Genomic DNA, 19,607 nt, shown 5'->3' on the forward strand with positions numbered 1-19,607 from the left:
TCGAGACTGAAATAAAAAATAATATAGAATGAGATATAACTTATAGAAGAAGGATTCAACAATTAAAAACACTAAAGCATCAGAGTTCCACCCACATACAATTATGCAATTTCACTATTCGATTATAGGAATAATCACAAATATAATTTGTACCTACGGCAACAAAATATTAAGAAATTACTCGGTCAAAATCGTACCAATCTACTAATTTATTCAATTCTCTAAAAGCATGAATGTGAAACAAAACTATAGGAAAAACATGATTAAACCTATGAATCATAGATTCATAACCAACATTCATCAATCCGAAAATAGAATAAATCATAAATGTCATTGAACATCCACAACGTAAAATTGACAATAAAACTCCGAAATAGAATCGAAATAAGAAAACTACATAATCGTAGTATAGGTTTCCTCCCTAGCCCTAACTAGGGAGATTAGTTCTCCACATAACAAAATAGAATAAGAAAAACTCTGAAAAAAAATTATGAAAGAAAAAGTTAATGGGAAAATAGGAAATGGTTGAGCTGCAGCCCAGCCAATATTCTCAAATCCTCCTTGAATTATGATCAATGATAAGCCTTATTGCCAAGCATAACTCAGCCGTTCCTTTTTCTTTCATCTCCTTCTCCATTCTGTTTCATTTCCTTTCAGTAACCGACAAAGACTTAATCACCTTCTATTATCTTGTGCCTCATCCTTTAATTGCCTTGCATCATTCTCATGGTCTTGCAAAATAAAATTAAAATAACACAACTTAAAATTTAAACAAATTAGATATAAAACCTATTTGACCAGTTATACATGATAAAGCACAAATTTAATAAAAGGAAAACTAACGAAAAGTCCAAAAAAACTTCCCTTTTAATGAAAAGCCCTTTTTAAAGGTATAGTGAATAGTACTAGGGAAAGGTATAAATATGGTTTTTCGTTAAAAGTGAACAATACCATGAGTGTTTTGTTAAAACTCCCAAATTACTAGAGAAAAACATGTAACGAGTATAATCAAAGCATTAGGCATGCACTTTTGAGCAATTATCAGACAACTTCCTTTTCAATAAGTTCTTTGCTTATATGTTCAGGTTTGAAGTTCATCAATGTGGATCGTGGTTTTGCTGAGAAGCACTCTGAGGACTTGTCCGATTGCCCTTCGTCATATTTTGACTTGTATGAGTGTGGCAATGCAGTGCCTATTTCCTTGGAACCTTAGTCTTGTTAAGAAGTTTTGGGCTTGCTTTGTGCCCTTTCAAAACAAGCTTCAGATTGAGTGTTTCATTAACTTATTTGGATGGAGGGCTTTATAATCTGAGAATTTTTATGGAAATAAAAATTACTTTGAATGACAACCCTCATTGCCACTTTATCTACCCCCACTATCACCGTTGCCACCACCTCTACTCGTTATCATTAATTGAATGTCTTTCATAAGGAGTTGGAAGAATATGCGACGATTTTTTCCAAGAAATTCCCAACGAAAAATACACACAATGCCTTCTTTTATATCAAATCGATCATAACCACTACTACCTACATTCCATGAAATTGTGCACCACAAATAGGAGCTAATAAAAAAACCTGCGATTCCATAGAAAGACTCATGATACCTTGTGGGGAAAAAAAAATTACTTGCTAAGAAGGAAATAAAGATATAAAATTCCTATCAAAATAATCGGACGTTCCAACCAATAAAAATCCTAATATATCTAAAAAGAAAAAAAAGAATAAAGGTCCAACAAAAATTACTTGTTTTACAGGACCACCACTACCACCATTGTCAAGCCACCACTCCACCCGTACCACCAACCTCACCTTCATTACCTTCATCCCTACAACCTTGCCACGGTCATCATCACCACTGCCACCTTGGCGAAACCTGGTAACATATTTAGGTCGTCAAACCCAAATGCTTACTTCCAGATCCAAATAGTTTGTGACCAAGGAGTTGAGTCTTGCCGTATTAATATATGGTAGTCGTTTCTTTTGTCACAACGTATCGAAATTACACAAGGGATATGGATTTTGTGTTGATGCATCGCAATTGCAAATATTCTCTTTTTCCAGCCTCGGCGTAGGGCGGGGCGGGGGTTTTCAAGTGCTCCGCCTGCCACCGATGATCATTTATCAGTCATCAAACAATAATAATATTCCAGAAAGAAAGCCACTCAAAAGTTGAAATCAAAACAGAAAAATCTCTTTCTACATTCCACATTCCCAGACGCAGGTAACCGCAAGTAACAAACATACCTCTCGATCTATCCATGTATTCTTCAACATCCCCTAGACCGTGGGACAACTGACAAGGATGCTCCTCCGCTCTCACCCCGAATCTATATTCTGTATTTCAAACCTCAATCACCATCAGACTTGTTCCAGCCTCTTAACTCGACAAACTAATACAACCAAAACCCTTTCCTCTTTGACAACATGCCGCCTCGCTGCAAGAAAATTTCACGAGTACAAACATCATCCTAGTTAGAAATAACAGTGCTGCCGATGACCATGTAACTAGTTGTGACCAATGATTACATAGACTCTACGACAAGCTTCTACACTATTGGGAAAGAAGGCTATATGAAGGCAAGTCTTCCAGCCGTGTTACGTCTTCAAGCACTAGTTCTTTTTCCAACTGCCGGCGTGTGGACTTCATCACTGTCTGTTAACAACACAACAAGGACAAAATGTCAGCACAACAAACGATCAAACCCCAAATGTGTGAAGCATAATAGACTTTGCCCCGACCCAAACCTCCACATACAAGTGTGAAACTATTCTCACAGCATTTGGGAAACTGAAGTTAACTAGAAGGTTATAAAATATATCATAAGATTAGCCACAAATGCAGATAAAGGGAGGGCTTCTTGAAAAATACGTACATTAAAATCCATATAGGATGCACGCATAGAAAGCCACTGATGATCCATTAGCTTGAATGTGATGCAATAGATAAGATCGAACGCGGATTCATTTTCTGTTAAATGAAAAGAAAAAAAACATTATTACATTGAACAAAATACATGAAACAGCACATTCAAGCTGAAATCACCTGCTAGAAACTTCAAGAAAGTAGCTCCCACCATTGTTCGTGGTTTGACTGCACATAAACAACACTGTCAACTGACAAAAAAACATCAAAAAACACAAAAGCTATTATCTACACCAAAATTCACTACCACTATACTTTCTATTCCTCAAAGGTTTTGCATTATCGAATTTACAATTATATCTATCACTAATATATAGGGCAAACTTCACACATTTATAGTGGCATTTAACGAAAAACATTTTCAGTGAGCAAAATATATGGTTAATGCTTTACTTTCAATATAGGTATTGCTAGTGTTCTAGGAAGACCTTACAGTGACCATGTACAAACCAGTACCAGGAAATACATTTGACTGCTCAAAACTTTAATTGATAAGTCAACTCAAATCTACAATGCACGCAAAAGAACAAGAAATCAATATTCGAGTGAGCATAATGCATTGCAGCAGATTTTGCAACTCGAAAAGCACAGCAAGATCCAATATTACAAAAGATTTCTATTGTTGGAAAATGGAAATATTCGTGAAAACTATGAGTGAATGAAAAAGAAAGAACAAATACCAACCGGCTTCAAGATCGAGCATTTGAATGAGCATGAATGTGATATTCACACCAGCAACAGCAAATGGGTATTCCCACACAGACCTATCACCTTCTTGCTTTCGAAGAAGATCCTGGAAAGATTTCTACAATGAAAGTATTTACCCTCAATGAGACACGAGTAGCTTATAAGATAGACATACTGCAGTTCCCTATTGGGCACCACACAAGCAAGAATAGCCAAATAGAGATGCATATTACTACACACTCACACACACACAGGAATGATGCTGGATACACGAAGCAAAAGGTGTGGTAGCATATAAATGATAAGAACATTTTTTGTCACAACAGAAATAAACAGAGAAGTACATAAGAAAACTCAAGGGAAATAAAGACGCACATTAACTTAAAGCAACACTTCAGAATTTATCAGCCACTGCATGTATTGTCCATGCCATGGTATGTGAAAATATTAACTTGCATGGTTGGAAAAATCAGAGGCTTTAATTCTGGGAGCAAAAATAAAACCTATGACCAGAACTTGTATTCAAGTATTTTGACTTCTGTCTTTTGTGATTTCAAGATAACATACACATATGCTTTCACATATGTCAAGTCTAAGATGTGGCAGTTTTCAATGCTGTTGATCACATTACTTCACCAAATGGTCAGCATGACCAATAGGTTAACCACATCTGACAGGTGAAAACTGTATCGTGTACATAAATGTGTATGCCAAAGAGAGAAAGGGAGAGGGAGAGGAGCAAGAGATCATACCGGGAAAGTCCTAGCAAAGTACAACAAATTCTCCAATGAAATAAAACCACCACCCCTGCAGAAAATTCAACAGTCAACAATTAGTAACAAAATAAAGTAGTAGAAAGAGAAACAAAAGAGCTAGCAACAAATGAAGTGTCCAAATGACAATGAAGATGTTAGAATTACCTGAAATCTGTAGATGGATCTTTCCCTTGCCAACCCATTTCCTTCCATTGATCAGATATTAAACCACGAAGTTCTTCTTCAGGAAAGGAAGCATTCCACAAGGCCCTCAAAGCTTCCTAGAGTAAACCAGAGAAGTAGATCTAACTATGTTGATGAACTATGCGCACAAATAAAAAATGAAAAATTCATGCAAATCCTCCCCAAATATAATTAGGCTTACTGTAGTATAATGGACTCAGTGAATTAATATATACCTGATGCTCAGGAATTGAACTGTCGTAGGAAACATCTATACGGCTCTGTAGCCTAATCAGGCATTCCTCCTGACAAAATCAAGGCAAACATAATCAATACATTCCTCCCAAGAAAAATAAACACAGAAATCTAGAGGTGTTAAATTTATAATTCAGCTCTATGCATAACAAGTCCATGTGCGATAAATAAATGGGATGTATGAAAGGTAAGGACCTAATCCAATACTGGCACATATAATGGATAAACACAGTTCATACAATTGCAAGCATATTACCTGGACAGTGGTTAAATCAAAGGAGGGACGAGCATCACTCTCTCTTCTCTGTGCACACACACAAGAAAGACCCCGGCCGAGCCATGCTGTTGATCCTGCTACAACTTCAGCTGTACAAAACCAAACACCCAACGATTAAGAAGAGAGTTTCCGAACCCTCAAAGGGAAGCTGTATGTACTGCAAAATGATTACATAAAAGCTGCATGTACTATAAGAACAGCGTGCAGCGACCGACAATTGTTTGTAAGGTTTCTAGAAGATGACGGATGTTAATATCTGTAAGTGTTTCATTCAAGCCACCACCATAGACTGTGCATAATGGAGCAGCTAAACCGCTGCAATTCCGATAAACTAGGCAACGTAGTTAAAATTCAAGATGGTACTGTTAAGATAATAAATAATGTGAAATATAATTGGAGCCCCCACACTCCAGAGTAAAGGAAGCTTAAAGAATTAAAGTTACATATAACATGAACATGTAGCTCCTTTCTTCAATTTTTGCATACATTTTCCTATCATGTCAGCTAGAAAGCTCCAAATACACCAATTGTTGAAAATTACAGTGAAATCAAATAAGCCACATATTCGGAACTCAGAATGTGACGAATCAAAGTTTCGGATCGAAACAAAATTTGCATATAATAAAAATCCAATTGACCCAGGCACCAAAGCAATCTATGATTCTGGAGAACATCAAATTAGTGACAAATTCAACAATACTACGAGGAGCTCAATCAATCTCAAATAGCAGATCTAAGCTCCCAAAAATATTTATAAAAACGGAGAAATGCTGAAGGAGATAAAGTTCTAGAGAGAGATATAGAGAGAGTAGGAAAGCAAAAATAAATAGAAAAACAAAAAGCGAAGAAAAATAGAAGAGAGGAAAGAAGTGGACTACCAGAAGTTGATTGGCAGGTGTTGCCGCCGCGGTCGAGACCTTGAGAAATCCTCCGAACGGCGACGAATGAGCCTCCTCCTCTATCGTCAATGGTACTCATCTAGTACACCATAACCTCAATCCAAAATCCGCAATTAGATCAATCGTCAGAGGTCCTAGGAATTTTCTCTCTCTCGGTCTCGCCGGAACATTGAGCGAACCGGAAATGCAGCGCGAACCGGCACTGAGCCGCCGAAATTGTGCTAAACTGGAAGAATAAGGACCGGAGCTTCTGGTTCTCTGCCGACGAAGACGAATGAGCTCGATCGGAAGCAGAAGTGAAGAAGAAGACGAGCGAAAGAGGGACGGAGATGGAGGCGGCGATAGGGGAGAGATAGAGAGAGTGTAAGAAGTGGTTCTTGGAGGAATGGGAGAGAATCTTGAAGGGAATGCTAGGGTTTCTCGAAGATCTGGGAGTCTGATTCCATCGCAGAGTCAATTACGAAGCTCTCTCTCCTGCTCTCTCTCTCTCTCTCTCTCTCCCTCCCTGCCTCCCTCCTGTAGGCGTTGGCGTCGTTTTGTTTGTTTGAAGAGAGGGAGAGTGAGGGTGAATCGGAGGTCACAAAAAAGAGCATCGTATTGGAAACATTAATTAATATTTTTTTGATTTAAAAAAAATATTATCATTAATTAATTAGGTAAAGCGGCCGGCTCTCTGTAGACTGTATCTCCCTGTCCAAGTCTCCGTCTTAAATTCTCGAAATCTTTTGCGGGTTTAATTTCGGAAGTAACGGAATCATAAACGCGGGATGATATTTGATGGTGACAAAGCGGGAAAAGTGAAATACAGTGCGAACAACATCATACAATTTAACTTTTCTAATTCATTTGTACGATTTTTGTGTTGTGAGGTTGTTAGTTTGGACTTTGGAAGACTTGATTGATGATTTTAGTTCAACTTTAAATGTTTATTTTCATTGTCTTTGATTCTAGTTAGAATGCTTATGTTATGATTGTGTTGAATATGTTAAAATTTAAAATTTCAATGTTTTTCATTTTTTGAAAAAAAAAAAAAAAAAAAAACTGAAACCGAACTGGAAAAAGCCGAACCAAAAAAAAAACCCAACTGAAAAAAACCGAAAAAAAATGAACCGAACCGAAATTTCGGTTTGGTTTCGATTTTGGCAAAAAACCGAACCGATTTAAACTGAACCCACCCCTACCACCAGCCCAAGCCTTCGCAAGGGCTAGCGGCGCGATTGCCCAATCTTTCCTAAAGAGAGAGAGAGAGAGAGAGAGAGATAGAGTGTGTGTGTGTGTGTGTGTGTGTGGACAAAGATAAGTGTAGAGAAATTGTAGAATGCTTAGGGATTGTGATTGTCATCCAAGTAAATACAAAATCTAATAGGAAAGAATAGCTAGAATAATGAGTAATCTAAAACTCAATCTAACTACCACTTAGTACTATGCTAACAAGCTTGAGTCATAGGAAAAATATTGTGGAGTTGGCCCAAACGCTTGGTTATCACTGTATTAAATTATTGATTGATAGCGCTTGAGTGCTCTTGTATATATGTGTGTGTGTCCAAAAAAAAAAAAAAAACCATCGATAAAGTATACCAACAAAAATCGTTGTCTTGCTTTTTTGAGTAGAACATTCGCGATTATAGTCATTCTTTCCTTCTGGGATAAGGCCTCAATGCAATCAAAATTGACCACCTAAATTAAAACCTTATATTATCTTCCAATGTTAGACTACTCTTCAAATCATTCTTGACTTGTATCGAGCCAACATACACCAACAAATTCATAGTTTTAGCTTGTCATTCAGTTTTCATTTTAATAAGCTTTCTTCGAGTTTATTATTGTGTCTATGTTTGAATTATTTTAGTTTTTGTCCCTTTTCCTATCGTCCTCGCTTTCTGTAATTTAGGCTTGTTATCTAGCCTTTTCAAATCCTTACTTGTAGTGAAATTTCAAGCTTAACACGTGGATAATATAAATTGGAAAAATTGGAGGCTTCACTTGCATGACAACCCAACTTTGATATCATGAGAGAAGATGAGGTTCCACAGAAAAACCAATTAGTAATATGTGATGTAATCTAATAACTAAATAATCAACTTTATGATGAATAGGAATATAGAAAAAAAGTGAGGAAATCTTGTATCCCTTTTCAAATTTCACATGGGGTGTAGCCGATGGAGGAGGATTCTCTACCCTCATATTCCTATCCCCTTCTATCCCCTCCTCTCACACATTGTTTTTTGTCTTATTATCTTTATAAAAAATTCAATATAAGATGTTGACGTGGTTTAACCGTGACCGTTCAAATATGAGGGCATGAAAGGGTAGAGAGATTAGAAGGGTAGAGAATCCTCCTCCAGGATGATGGAACCATGGCACGATGGAATGGAACAAGTTCATTTATGAAGAGTCCCAACCACTACCACCCTAACATCATTTGGTACTTTTGGTTCCTTATTACCAAAGTTTAATGGTCCACGGCATCGCGTGGGCCTCCAACAAAGTTTATATGCTCGCTTTATATCATGCAACTAGCCCATAACTAATCAGTCGAATACAAATAAAAATGAACTATATCATATATATATGTGTGTGTGTGTGTATATATATATATATATATATGAATTTATAGTTATCTCTCAATCAAGGCTATAATAATAATAATAGCTATTTAGTACTACGGTCTATTTGTATTCCTTTTCACTTGTAAGTGAGAGGTCTTAAGTTCGATTCTCGCCAAAGGCGTAATTGAACCACATTATTGGTAGCTCATTGTGAGGCTTAGCCACTCATCTACCCCTTAGTATAGATAATATCGTTTGCAATAACAAAAAAAAGAAGAAAAAAAAAGGACTATAATAATAATATTATTATTACTAGAAAATAACAATAGGTTGGATTTGTCTATATAAAATTGGAAAATGAAAAGCATTAGAGTGAATTTTTTGTTTAAATACAAAGACGGATATTACTATTTTTAATTAAAAAAGACTATAATAATAATATTATTAGTACTAGAAAATAACAATAGATTGGATTTGTCTACATAAATTTGGAAAATGAAAAGCATTAGAGTGAATTTTTTGTTTAAATACAGAAAGGGATTTACTATTTTTAATTAAACTAGGGAGAAGACTGATGGTTTGAATTCAGGAGGTAGTGGATTAAAGAGCAAAGTCTCCTAACTGCTACGATTGTTCAGTGAAATTTAACATTGCCCTCAACACACAAGTGGTGCATTGCCTGGTGAGTAGGGCTTTCTCTTCTACTTATTCCACTCTGAATTCAAACTTTTCTCCTCCTTTTAAATTAGAGTAGTAATATATCTTGTAATAGAAAAACACTGCACACACAAGTTTTTTTAGATATTATACTCTAAAATATAAATTTACCATCCACAAATACTAGAACACATAAATTATTACATTACATGACGATCTAACAGCCACACCGAAAAAATATTTTCAAATATTCATGTTTCGATAATATGCAATATCATCGTGGGTTGTTTTTCTATATATTATTCCAATTAATCATCTTAATGCCCTAGCTAACAATGGAACCTTTTCTCCTTTTCTTCTTGGTGAGAATAAAGATAGAAGAAAAAAAGGTATGAAAAAGTTTTAAGCCTTTTACTTTTGTCCACGCTGTTCCTTTGGATACTTGGAGTATAAGTAAACACACACACACTCTCTCTCTCTCTCTCTCTCTCTCTCTCTCTCTCTCTTTATATATATATATATATATATATATATATATATATATATATATATATATATATATAGTAGTGTTGAAACATTGCATTCAATCGTTAGATTGCATGACATTTGTCGCACAAAGATGGTAAGCGTACTAGTGCAGTGCAGTGCAAGGCTGGACTCTCCCCACAATCCACATCGCTTTCCTGAAAACAAGAATCTATGAAATTTGCCAACCGATCGATCGAGAGAGCTCTGTAGAATGGATATGATGATTTCCGATGGGAATCGACATTCAGTTTTGAATTAACAAAGGCATGCATGCATGGAGCTTTCATTTTATTCGTCAGTCCTCGTATCATACGTTTGTAGGGAAAAGTAGATTTTGAATTAAAGGACTTAGGTTTTTATCTTTGTCGGCCAAAAGGGAAGGGTAGTGGCATATATGGGATTTTAGGCTTGAAACTTTTTAGGGCTAGTGAACCTCTCAAATTTGATCGACAATGAGATATTCATGTTTCATCCATCTTCCAAACACAATATTATATATATAGAGAGAGAGAGAGAGAGAGAGAGAGAGAGAGAAAGAGAGAGAGAGAGAGAGAGAGAGAGAGAGAGAGAGAGAGAGAGAGATAATTGTGGCCCACTCCGCATCGAACTTTATCTATTCGAACCTTCTATTTTGTAAGTCTCGATTCATAAATCATCCTTACAAAAATTCAATTCAGTTCAAAATCATTTGCCTATTCAATTATCACAATGAAATTTCAATGTTTTTCTATGAACAAAGTGTTCATCTATTTCTTTGAACTCAATTTGATGCCTCTAATATTTTTTTATTTGGCTAATATTTTGCAATAATGATCTATGAGGTGGAACTTGAAAAATAGATGGTTCATATCGCTAAAGTTCAATGTGGTGTGGTGATGTGAAAATTATGTTGACACTCAAATTAACCCTCTTTTTATCAATTGTAGCAAAATATGTAAGTAGGGATCGTTCTAAACCGGGGATTAGGAGGGATTGCAAAATCACTTGAAAACTGACTCAAATACGTAAAAACAAGTTTAAAACACTAAACTAAACTCAAAGAATGCAAAACTAAACTTTAAAACACCAAAACAAACCAAAAGACTCAAAACAGCCTAAAAACACTCAAAACTGCCTTAAAACCATAATCTGGGCAGTTTTGAACACTAGACTCAATCTTGGACGAAAATTGGTTTTATCTTGACCTAAGACACTTAAAAACATAAACTAACGTGATTTCTAACTACTATGACTCAACTAAGTAAATGGGGATTGATTTTGGACGAATTTAACTTTTAAAACAAAACCTTTAAGAACAAACTTTAATGAAAACGATTTTGATGAAATAGAATGGGGAAAAGCTAGTTAGAAGGTTCCTTCTCCACACATGAAACATATGCATACGACTCGATCTCCAATTATTCTTTCAACGAACCATGAATGACAATGCCCCAAATTAACTAGATTGACCAATTAACTCTCAGATTTCCCTAGATTCATTGAATTGAATGGGATACGCATTACAACCAAATTATTCTTATCAAGGACCCTAACTATGGAATACGCATGATAGAGACACATATCAAAGATCATTAAGTTCAATGGAAATCATAAGCATTGACGAGGCATTCATAACTATGGGATACGCATGTTACTCTTGCCTAGGATTTACTTAACACAATCGTGACTAGCGACTTTTACTACTTATGAATATAAGTTAATAACGATTAGGTGAAATTCCCTTATACTCTAGCATCAAATTCATGCATGCAAACTAAGTGTCGACCCTCAATCAACATACATAAACATGTTATCAATCAAATAGATAAGTAAACCACATTCACGATTCATGAAATCATAATTGGAAGAAATCAAGTCATATAAAACATATGATCATGGCTTTGAATTCCCTTCTAACTATAAAGAAATTAGTTCCTCATGTTCGCAAATACACAAAGACAAATAAATTTAAACGTTGACATAAAGATAGAAAACACCTAGAAACGCTCCACAACCCACGCTCCTTGAATGGCATGCACGGCTCCAAGTTGTCTTCCTTCTTCTCCTTGCAAATTCACGGCACAAGAGGTATGAATGGTGAATGGTGTAGTGAAAATCTGGTAGAGGGTGGTGAATGAATAGGTGCGGCAAGGCCTTGTATTTATAGGCTGAAAATCCCATCTCCTAGGTAGCAAAGGACAAGGTTTTAAAGGCCTAAATTGCATAGGATAATAACATCCAATCCTATAAGGAAAACAAGTCAAAAACCCAAAGGGATTGGGAGATAATGTGCAGCAGAAAGAGTGTGGAAAGATAAGGCTTCTAGAAACCAAAAATCCCAAGGGAAATAGGAATTAGGTGCGGCAAGGCAGATTTTTAGGCTTCTAGAAAGGTTCCTAGGTGTCATCTTGGTAGGATAAGATAAGGTCTTCTAGAAATCCCATTTTAAGCATCCTAATCTAATTAGAAACCCTCCTAACTGGCTGGAATGTGGATAGTTTAGGATAAGGATAAGATAGGATAGGATAAGGTTTGATTGGATAAGATAAGCTAAGATAAGGTTATGGATGAGGTTTTGGATAATACTCCTTATCTTGAGCTGATTCTTTGGCTTTAATTCTTCTTCTTCATGTAGGAAACATTGCTTGAGTAGGAAACTTCATATATCTAGGAATCCATCTTCAATTAGGACTCCTTTAGTGATTAGGAATCCCAATTCATTTAGGAATCCTTCATTCAAGTCATTTCCTTCTTCAACTAGGAAACTTTGTATCTTCAATTCTTCAACTTTGAAACGCCTTCCTAGCATCACCAATTCCTCAAATTCGTCCATCCCTTGTGCTTCATGTGCATGAACTCCATTTTAGCCCAATTTTGCTCCAAAATGCTCCAAATTGCATCCTTTTGCTCACTTTGTCTCTAAAACCTGAAAACACATGAAAATAGCTTAAAAGACTAACTTAACTAAGAAAACACAACATAAATGCATAAGAACTAACTAACTAAGGCGCATAAATATGCTCCTATCATGTGGGCCACAACTAATCCCTATTTTTATAAATAAAAAAATGGGAATCCCTTTCCTTAAAGGCTTCCTATAAATATATATGACACACCCCGACCCGACATATCCACTAAAACTCCGAATTGAGCTGTACTGGGCGACACCTGGAAGGTGACGAAGTCATAAACTGTAGTGATGTGGAAAATGTTAGTACTAAAAGTGCGTAAGTATAAGAGTGCTCTTGTGAGCGGGAATAAACTCATTTCACATGTGACGATAGAGCATAAGTAAAGTACAGTAAGGTAAAGTAAGAGTTATACCATCAAAGGTAGCCACCTATACTGAGACTTGCCAAGAATCTTCGTCAATACAAAAGTTTAGCTGCTAAAACCCGGAGGGGCGAAAAACAAAGGCGAGTGCGCCTGGAAATAAAGCTTTAATAAAAACCTTTTGAAAATGTTATAACCCCTCGCCGTAAAACAAGTATAGTTTCCAGACAATCATAATATGTATAGGTATGAAATCAAATGCAAATCAACAGTAAATCCAGAAGTATGCCACATCACAGTATCTTAACAGTAATATAAGTAAAGCCATGTGTTTAATCAATCTATACTAGCACACAAGTCGGAGTTGCCTAATGCAACCTGTACGACTGAACTGATGCTCATCAATCTATGCTAGCACACGAGTCAGAGTTGCCTAATGCAACCTGTACAACAGGATTGGGAGTAATCATAATATACGCTCTAATGCTACAATCACGTGAAGACTGGCGTTATTCGCAGTCACCTACGAGTCAGAGTTACCTAATGCAACCTATACGACAGGGCTGGCACCTACTTGGATCCAAGATGAGCGTGTGGTGCAGAGGTGAACATACACGTGAAAGACTAGCCCTGGCCCTGGGCGAGCATTAACACCAAAGTGCAGCAATGATGAGCATAAAACATAAATATAGTGATGCCATAGTGATTCGATAGTTCTAATCAACATACTATCATTCATAGCCATAAACATAATTATGACATCAATAATCATACCACACCTGTGCATCCTGTAGGATGTAGCATATTTCATAAGTTCCATCATTTCGCTAATTCTTGTAAACTTTAGTTTGATCCCAGCTTACGTAGAGGATTCTTTTTCAAATGTATAAATGGAAACTATCAATCATATTGATAGGAGCATATTTATGCGACTTAGTTAGCTTGTTTCCTTGCATTTACGTAGTTAGTTTCTACTTTTAGAGTGTTTTAAGCCATTTTCGTGTGTTCGTAGGTTCAAATGGCAAAAGTAGCAAGAAAAAGGCGATTTGGAGCATTTTATAGCAGTTTTGGGCTTGGAATGGACGTCATATGAATGAAGCGAGGTGGATGGACGTTTTTGAAGATCAAAAGAGGCTAGGAATGTGCTAAAAAGTTGAAGGAATTAATTCAAGACATAGAAGATAAGGAATCAATGATAGGAGCATATTTATGCGACTTAGTTAGCTTGTTTTCTTGCATTTTCATACTTTGTTTGTGTTTATTATAGTGATTTAAGCTATTTTCGTGTGTTTGTAGGTCCAAATGACAAAGTTGGCAAGAAAGTGCATTTTGGAGCAGTTTTGGGCACTAAATGGATAGCACATGTATAGGCCAAGATGGATGGACGAATTTGGAGTTCAAAAGGCTAGGAATCTGATAAGAAGATGAAGAAATTAAATTCAAGACAAAGAAGATAAGGAATCAGCTCAAAAGAAGAAATATTATCCAAAACCTTATCCAAACTTATCTTATCCAAACAAACCTTATCTTATTTTATCCTATCCTAATATTTTCCTAACTTAATTCCTGCTGCAAGGGGGAGTTAATTTCTGATTTAAATACCTAGAAACCTTTCTATAAGGCCTTATCTGTTCCTACATTGGTGTTGCATGTTTTTAGGCCTTGTTCTTAAAGAAATCAGCCACATAACATTGTTTCTAGAATTCCCTACAAAAGTGGCGCCCAAAACCCTTCTAGAAACCCTAAAATCTGCATAAACCCTAGTTCTTTTCCCCCTTGGATTGAGGGCCAAGACTTTCCCGAAAATCCTAAGCCTTTTCCCATCAAAATTTGTCAAAACCCTAGGCTATAAATATGTGTTTTCAGCCACAATTTCGTCCACCACCACCCCTTCATTCATTCACATACATATTCAGCCGCATTCATCCATCCATCACCCATCACACCATATTTCATTCTACATCACAAGAATTCAATTGTGCCACAGCCTTGGGAAAAGAGGAGAGACTTATCGTGGCTTTCCATAGGAGAAGGAGGAATTGTGCCGCAACCAATCTGCATCCATTGGGGAGTTTTAGAGTTCTTTCTTCCTTCGTTTGTTTCCATGTTTAATTTAAATCATTTTTCAATTGTTATGAACATGTGGAACTAAATTCTTTTTTGTTAGGTGCGAATTCCATCACCCACCACACCATATTTCATTCTACATCACAAGAATTCAATTGTGCCACAACCTTGGGAGAAGAGGAGAGACTTGTCATGGCTTTCCATAGGAGAAGGAGGAATTGTGCCGCAACCAATCTGCATCCATTGGGGAGTTTTAGAGTTCTTTCTTCCTTCGTTTGTTTCCATGTTTAATTTAAATCATTTTTCAATTGTTATGAACATGTGGAACTAAATTCTTTTTTGTTAGATGCGAATTCGAAGCCATGGACATATGTTTTATATGAATTGATTTCCTCCAGTTATTGTTTCATAAATTGTGAATGTGGATTGCTTATCTGATTTATTGAGAACTTGTTCTTGTATGTCGATTAAGGGTGCACACTTAGTTTGCATGCATGAATTTGGTGCTAGGATATAGGGGAATTTCACCTAATCGTTATGAACTTATATTTATGAGTAGTAAAAGTCGCTAGTCACGATTGTGTTAAGTAATTCCTAGGCAAGAGTATCATGCAGTTCATAGTTATAATTGCCTTGTCAATGCTTATGATTTCCACGGAACTTAATGATCTTTGAATGTATCTCTATCATGTTGTTCATATAAGGAACTTGAGAAGAATAATTTGGGTTATCGCATGCATTCATCCAATTCAATGAATTTAGGGAAATTTGAGAGTTAATTTGTGCATTCACGATTAATTGGGGCATTGTCATTCATGGTTTAAAGAAACAATACTGGAAATCGATTTATGTTGCATATGTTTATGTGTGGAGAAGGATCCTCTAACTAGCCTTTCACCCTTGAATTCGTCTCAATTTCGTTTTAACTTACTTTGCTTTGCAATTTGTTTAGTTTTACTTCAATTTCGTAAAAAACCAGACCCCCTTTTCTATTTGGTGTTTTTAGGTCAGAATCTGTTCAAACCAGGTTCTTTAGAGTGTTTTGAGTCAATATAGGTTAGTGATGCGTAAAATTAACTTAACACACAAATTAACCCTCTTGTTGACAATTGTAGTATGGATAAGTAGGGATCGTTCTTAAACCGGGGATTAGGAGGGATTGCTAAACACTCTAAACTGACTCAAATAGATAAAACTAAGCTTTAAAACACTTAACTAGACTCAAAGGACTCAAAACAAACTCAAAAGACTCAAAACAAGCTAAAAACACTTAAAACTGCCTAAAAACACAAACTGGGCAGTTTTAAGCTCTAAACACAATTTGGACGAAATTTGGGTTTCTAAAGGCTCAAAACACTTAAAAACACAATCTAAGACAAGTTCTAACTAATATGACTTAACAAAGTAAAGGGGGTTTGGTTTTGGACGAAAATAAGTAAATTAAAACAAGAACAATTTAAACAGATTCTTAAGCAAATTTAGGTGAATTGATGAGATATGGGGTAACTAGAGGGTTCTTCTCCACACATCACACACTTGCATTCAAATTGATTTCCAATTGCTTCTCTCAATAAGTCATGAAACTCAATACTCCAGGTTAACTGTGACAGCACTTTTTTAACCTTCAAGTTCTCCTTAAGTTAATGAATTGGATGGGAAAGCACATACAACAATTCAAAGCATTCTCTAAAAGTCCCCTACGTGAAAAGCACAATAAAGGTACAATCAAAGATCATTAAGTTTCATGAAAATTATAAGCATTGACAAGGCAATTGTAACTATGAAAAGCATGAAACTTTTGCCAAGAATTCACTTAACACGATCGTTTATAAGCGACCTCCACTACTTGCAAATATAAGTTTGTAACTATTAGGTGAAACTCCCTTATATTTTAGCTACAAATTCTTGCATGAAAACTAAGTGTGCATTCTTAATAAACATACAAGAATAAGTTATCAATCAAACGGTTAAGCAAATTGAATTCACAACTTATGAAATAACAACTGAAGGTAATCAATTCATAATGCAAGTATAATCATGGTATTGAATAGCCCCCTAGCCAAGAAGGGCTTAGTTCCTCATAAACGGAAAACAAAGATACATAAATTTAGACATTGAAAACAAAGAATGAAAACACCTAGAAACGCTCCAACAATCCAACGTCTTGAATGGCAAGCACGTCCAAGGGTCTCCTTCCTTCTTCTTTGCTGCGGCATAAGGGATGGTTGAAGGTTTTTGTGGTGATTTGTGGTGGTGGATGGATAGAGGTTGGTTATGGTGAAGGGTGGAGTGCTTAGAATGGTCAGTAAGGGGTCTTATTTATAGGGAAAGGAAGGGCTACAAATGTATTAAATTTGGAATCAGAAATCAATGGAAAATAGGCATGAAAGGTGCAGGAATTAAAGAGAATAGGAAAGGAAATTCGGAAGAGAGTGTAGGACAGATTTAGGAATGTGTTTTGAGGCACAAAATAGTAAGAATCCTCTCCCCGTGTGCAGAAAGAATTGAAACAAAAGGGAATGCAATTTTGGGTCAGAAAATAGGTAAGAAAGGAGAGAAAGGTGCGGAAATGCCTAGAACTAAAGGGGAATGTGAATTAAAATCAGAAAATAGGAAAGGAGAGGATCCCTTGTGCGGCAAGGAAAGGAAAAAGCCTAGGGTGGTGCGGCAATATCTAGGGCAGGTTCTAGGACTTTTAGAAATATGTAATTAGGAAACCTAACATGTTTTGAAACCCTTTTGTGGCTGGAACATAGGTGAGGAAGGATTAGGAAACTTCCAAGCCAAGAATAGAAACTTTCAAGAATGGAAACCTCCAAGAATAGAAACTTTGGTTTCCAATTCTGAACTCTTTGTTCTTCATTTTCATTTCTTCATTTCATTATTCATTCCTAGCCTCCTTTGATCTTCAATTTCGTCCATCCACCTTGCTTCAAGCATAAGCTATCCATTCCATGACCAAAACTGCTCCAAAATGCACATGTTTGCATACTTTGTCCTTAAAACATGAAATTGCACGAAAATAGCTTAAAATACTAAAATTACTAAGTACTAGCAACGTAAATGCAAGGAAACAAGCTAATTAAGTCGCATAAATATGCTCCTATCAAATTCCCCCACACTTAGCTTTTGCTAGTCCTCGAGCAAAACAAAACAAAACAAAACACAACCTAGAGCTTCCAACAATTGTCTTAGGGATTTCCAATGCACATGACATGCTAAAAATCATTATTTACATAGATTTTAGTCATCCTTACCCTCGAGCACATACTTCATCATAGTCACCATTCACTAGCTCACATTTAATCAATTAAAACATGGTTTTGAATGTAGTAACATGCCTTAGAGAATTCCCTCAATTCCTTACTAGATATGCACTCCATTTTCACTCAGATTTTTTGACTACACTCCCTACACTAGATATATGTGAGAGATTGATGTAAACATGAAAACTAATACTCACATATGTTTTAGCAAAGAAAGCACTTTTCTGGAATTATTAATGCATGTATATATATGATCTCATGAACAGAATGCCACTACTTAGAAGCGAGAACCAGTGATATCATATGCTCATACCAATTCCAAACTCCACATATTGAAACACACAACACTCAAGATGGAAGTCAAGGGTTGTAACGGGGCTAAGGGTATTGGCTCACGAAGAAAGGTAAGGATAAACAAAGGTTCTTAAAGAAATAGTAAGCAAAGTAATGAAATTGACACTTAGAATTCACTTTTGAATGCAAAAATCAACTTTTAAACACAAGGGAAGATTCATGCAACACTTAGGGTCAAATTCAAACTTTTGGACCCTTTCTTCAACAACCAACACATTAGAACTCTTTTTCACATAATTTTCAACTCTTTTTTTCATTCTCTTCACAACTTTTCTTTTTTTTTTTCTTTTTCCACGAATTTTTTTATTTTTTATTTATTTTTTATTCCGTGCCTTTTTCTCTCTTTTTGGCACACAAAACACAAAATTCCCTTCCCCCACACTTGTTTTTCAGCATAATGTTGATCAAAAGGAATTCACTCTAAGTCATGCTTCACTATTCTTTAAGAACCAGGGTATGGATAGTCCTAATCTAGGCTAGGTAGGGATAATGTGGTTAACAAAGAAAATAGGCTAACGAAGGCTCAAAGGGGTTAAACATACAAAACATATGACAAGGGTGGATTTGGCTATTTGGCTTTGGTTCACTAAACAACTTCATCTTGAATATGTGTTATGCAAATCAATGTCATGCTTTGAATGGAACGGGTATGAGTTCTAGTATTTGGATCTATAATGATGAAACGCATTCTAAGTAGCAACCAAGCAAAGAATAATGAGATCATGCAACAACTTTAGAAAACAAGAAATCACAGATTAATAACTCTCCAAATAACGTTTAGGCTCAAGTCTCACAGGGTTGTAGCGTTAATTTGAGTTCCTTCCTTCAAGCATGTTACAAAAACTAATTTTTTTTCTTTTGTGATTGCATGCGAATTCGTAAACTATAACTACAACCAAGCATAAACCACAGAGCATATCAAACTTCCATCCATGTTTGTAACTTTCTTTAA

The 19,607-nt window shown here is 36.0% G+C and overlaps 1 protein-coding gene across 2 annotated transcripts; it reads right to left on the bottom strand.

Annotated features, from left to right (window-relative positions):
• Positions 1 to 1,613: 1,613 nt before the first annotated feature.
• Positions 1,614 to 6,573, bottom strand: LOC103437996 (uncharacterized). 2 transcript variants are annotated; one of them, XR_011578013.1, is made up of 10 exons: positions 5,962 to 6,561; positions 5,063 to 5,172; positions 4,788 to 4,856; positions 4,534 to 4,649; positions 4,366 to 4,420; positions 3,611 to 3,731; positions 3,047 to 3,094; positions 2,877 to 2,971; positions 2,248 to 2,656; positions 1,614 to 2,104 (listed from the first exon to the last, which is right to left on the bottom strand). XR_011578013.1 is itself a non-coding variant. In XM_008376600.4 (9 exons), exons 1-9 carry the CDS (start codon positions 6,059 to 6,061, stop codon positions 2,555 to 2,557), a joined length of 816 nt encoding a protein of 271 aa, XP_008374822.1. In that variant the 5' UTR covers positions 6,062 to 6,573; the 3' UTR covers positions 2,148 to 2,554. The 2 variants fall into 2 exon arrangements, 1 of the variants encoding a protein (XP_008374822.1); XM_008376600.4 differs by lacking the exon at positions 1,614 to 2,104 and having other exon boundaries at positions 2,148 to 2,656; positions 5,962 to 6,573.
• Between the last annotated feature and the right edge of the window lie 13,034 nt (positions 6,574 to 19,607).

Source organism: Malus domestica, chromosome 02 (assembly GCF_042453785.1).
Source record: "Malus domestica chromosome 02, GDT2T_hap1".
NCBI lineage: Eukaryota > Viridiplantae > Streptophyta > Magnoliopsida > Rosales > Rosaceae > Malus > Malus domestica.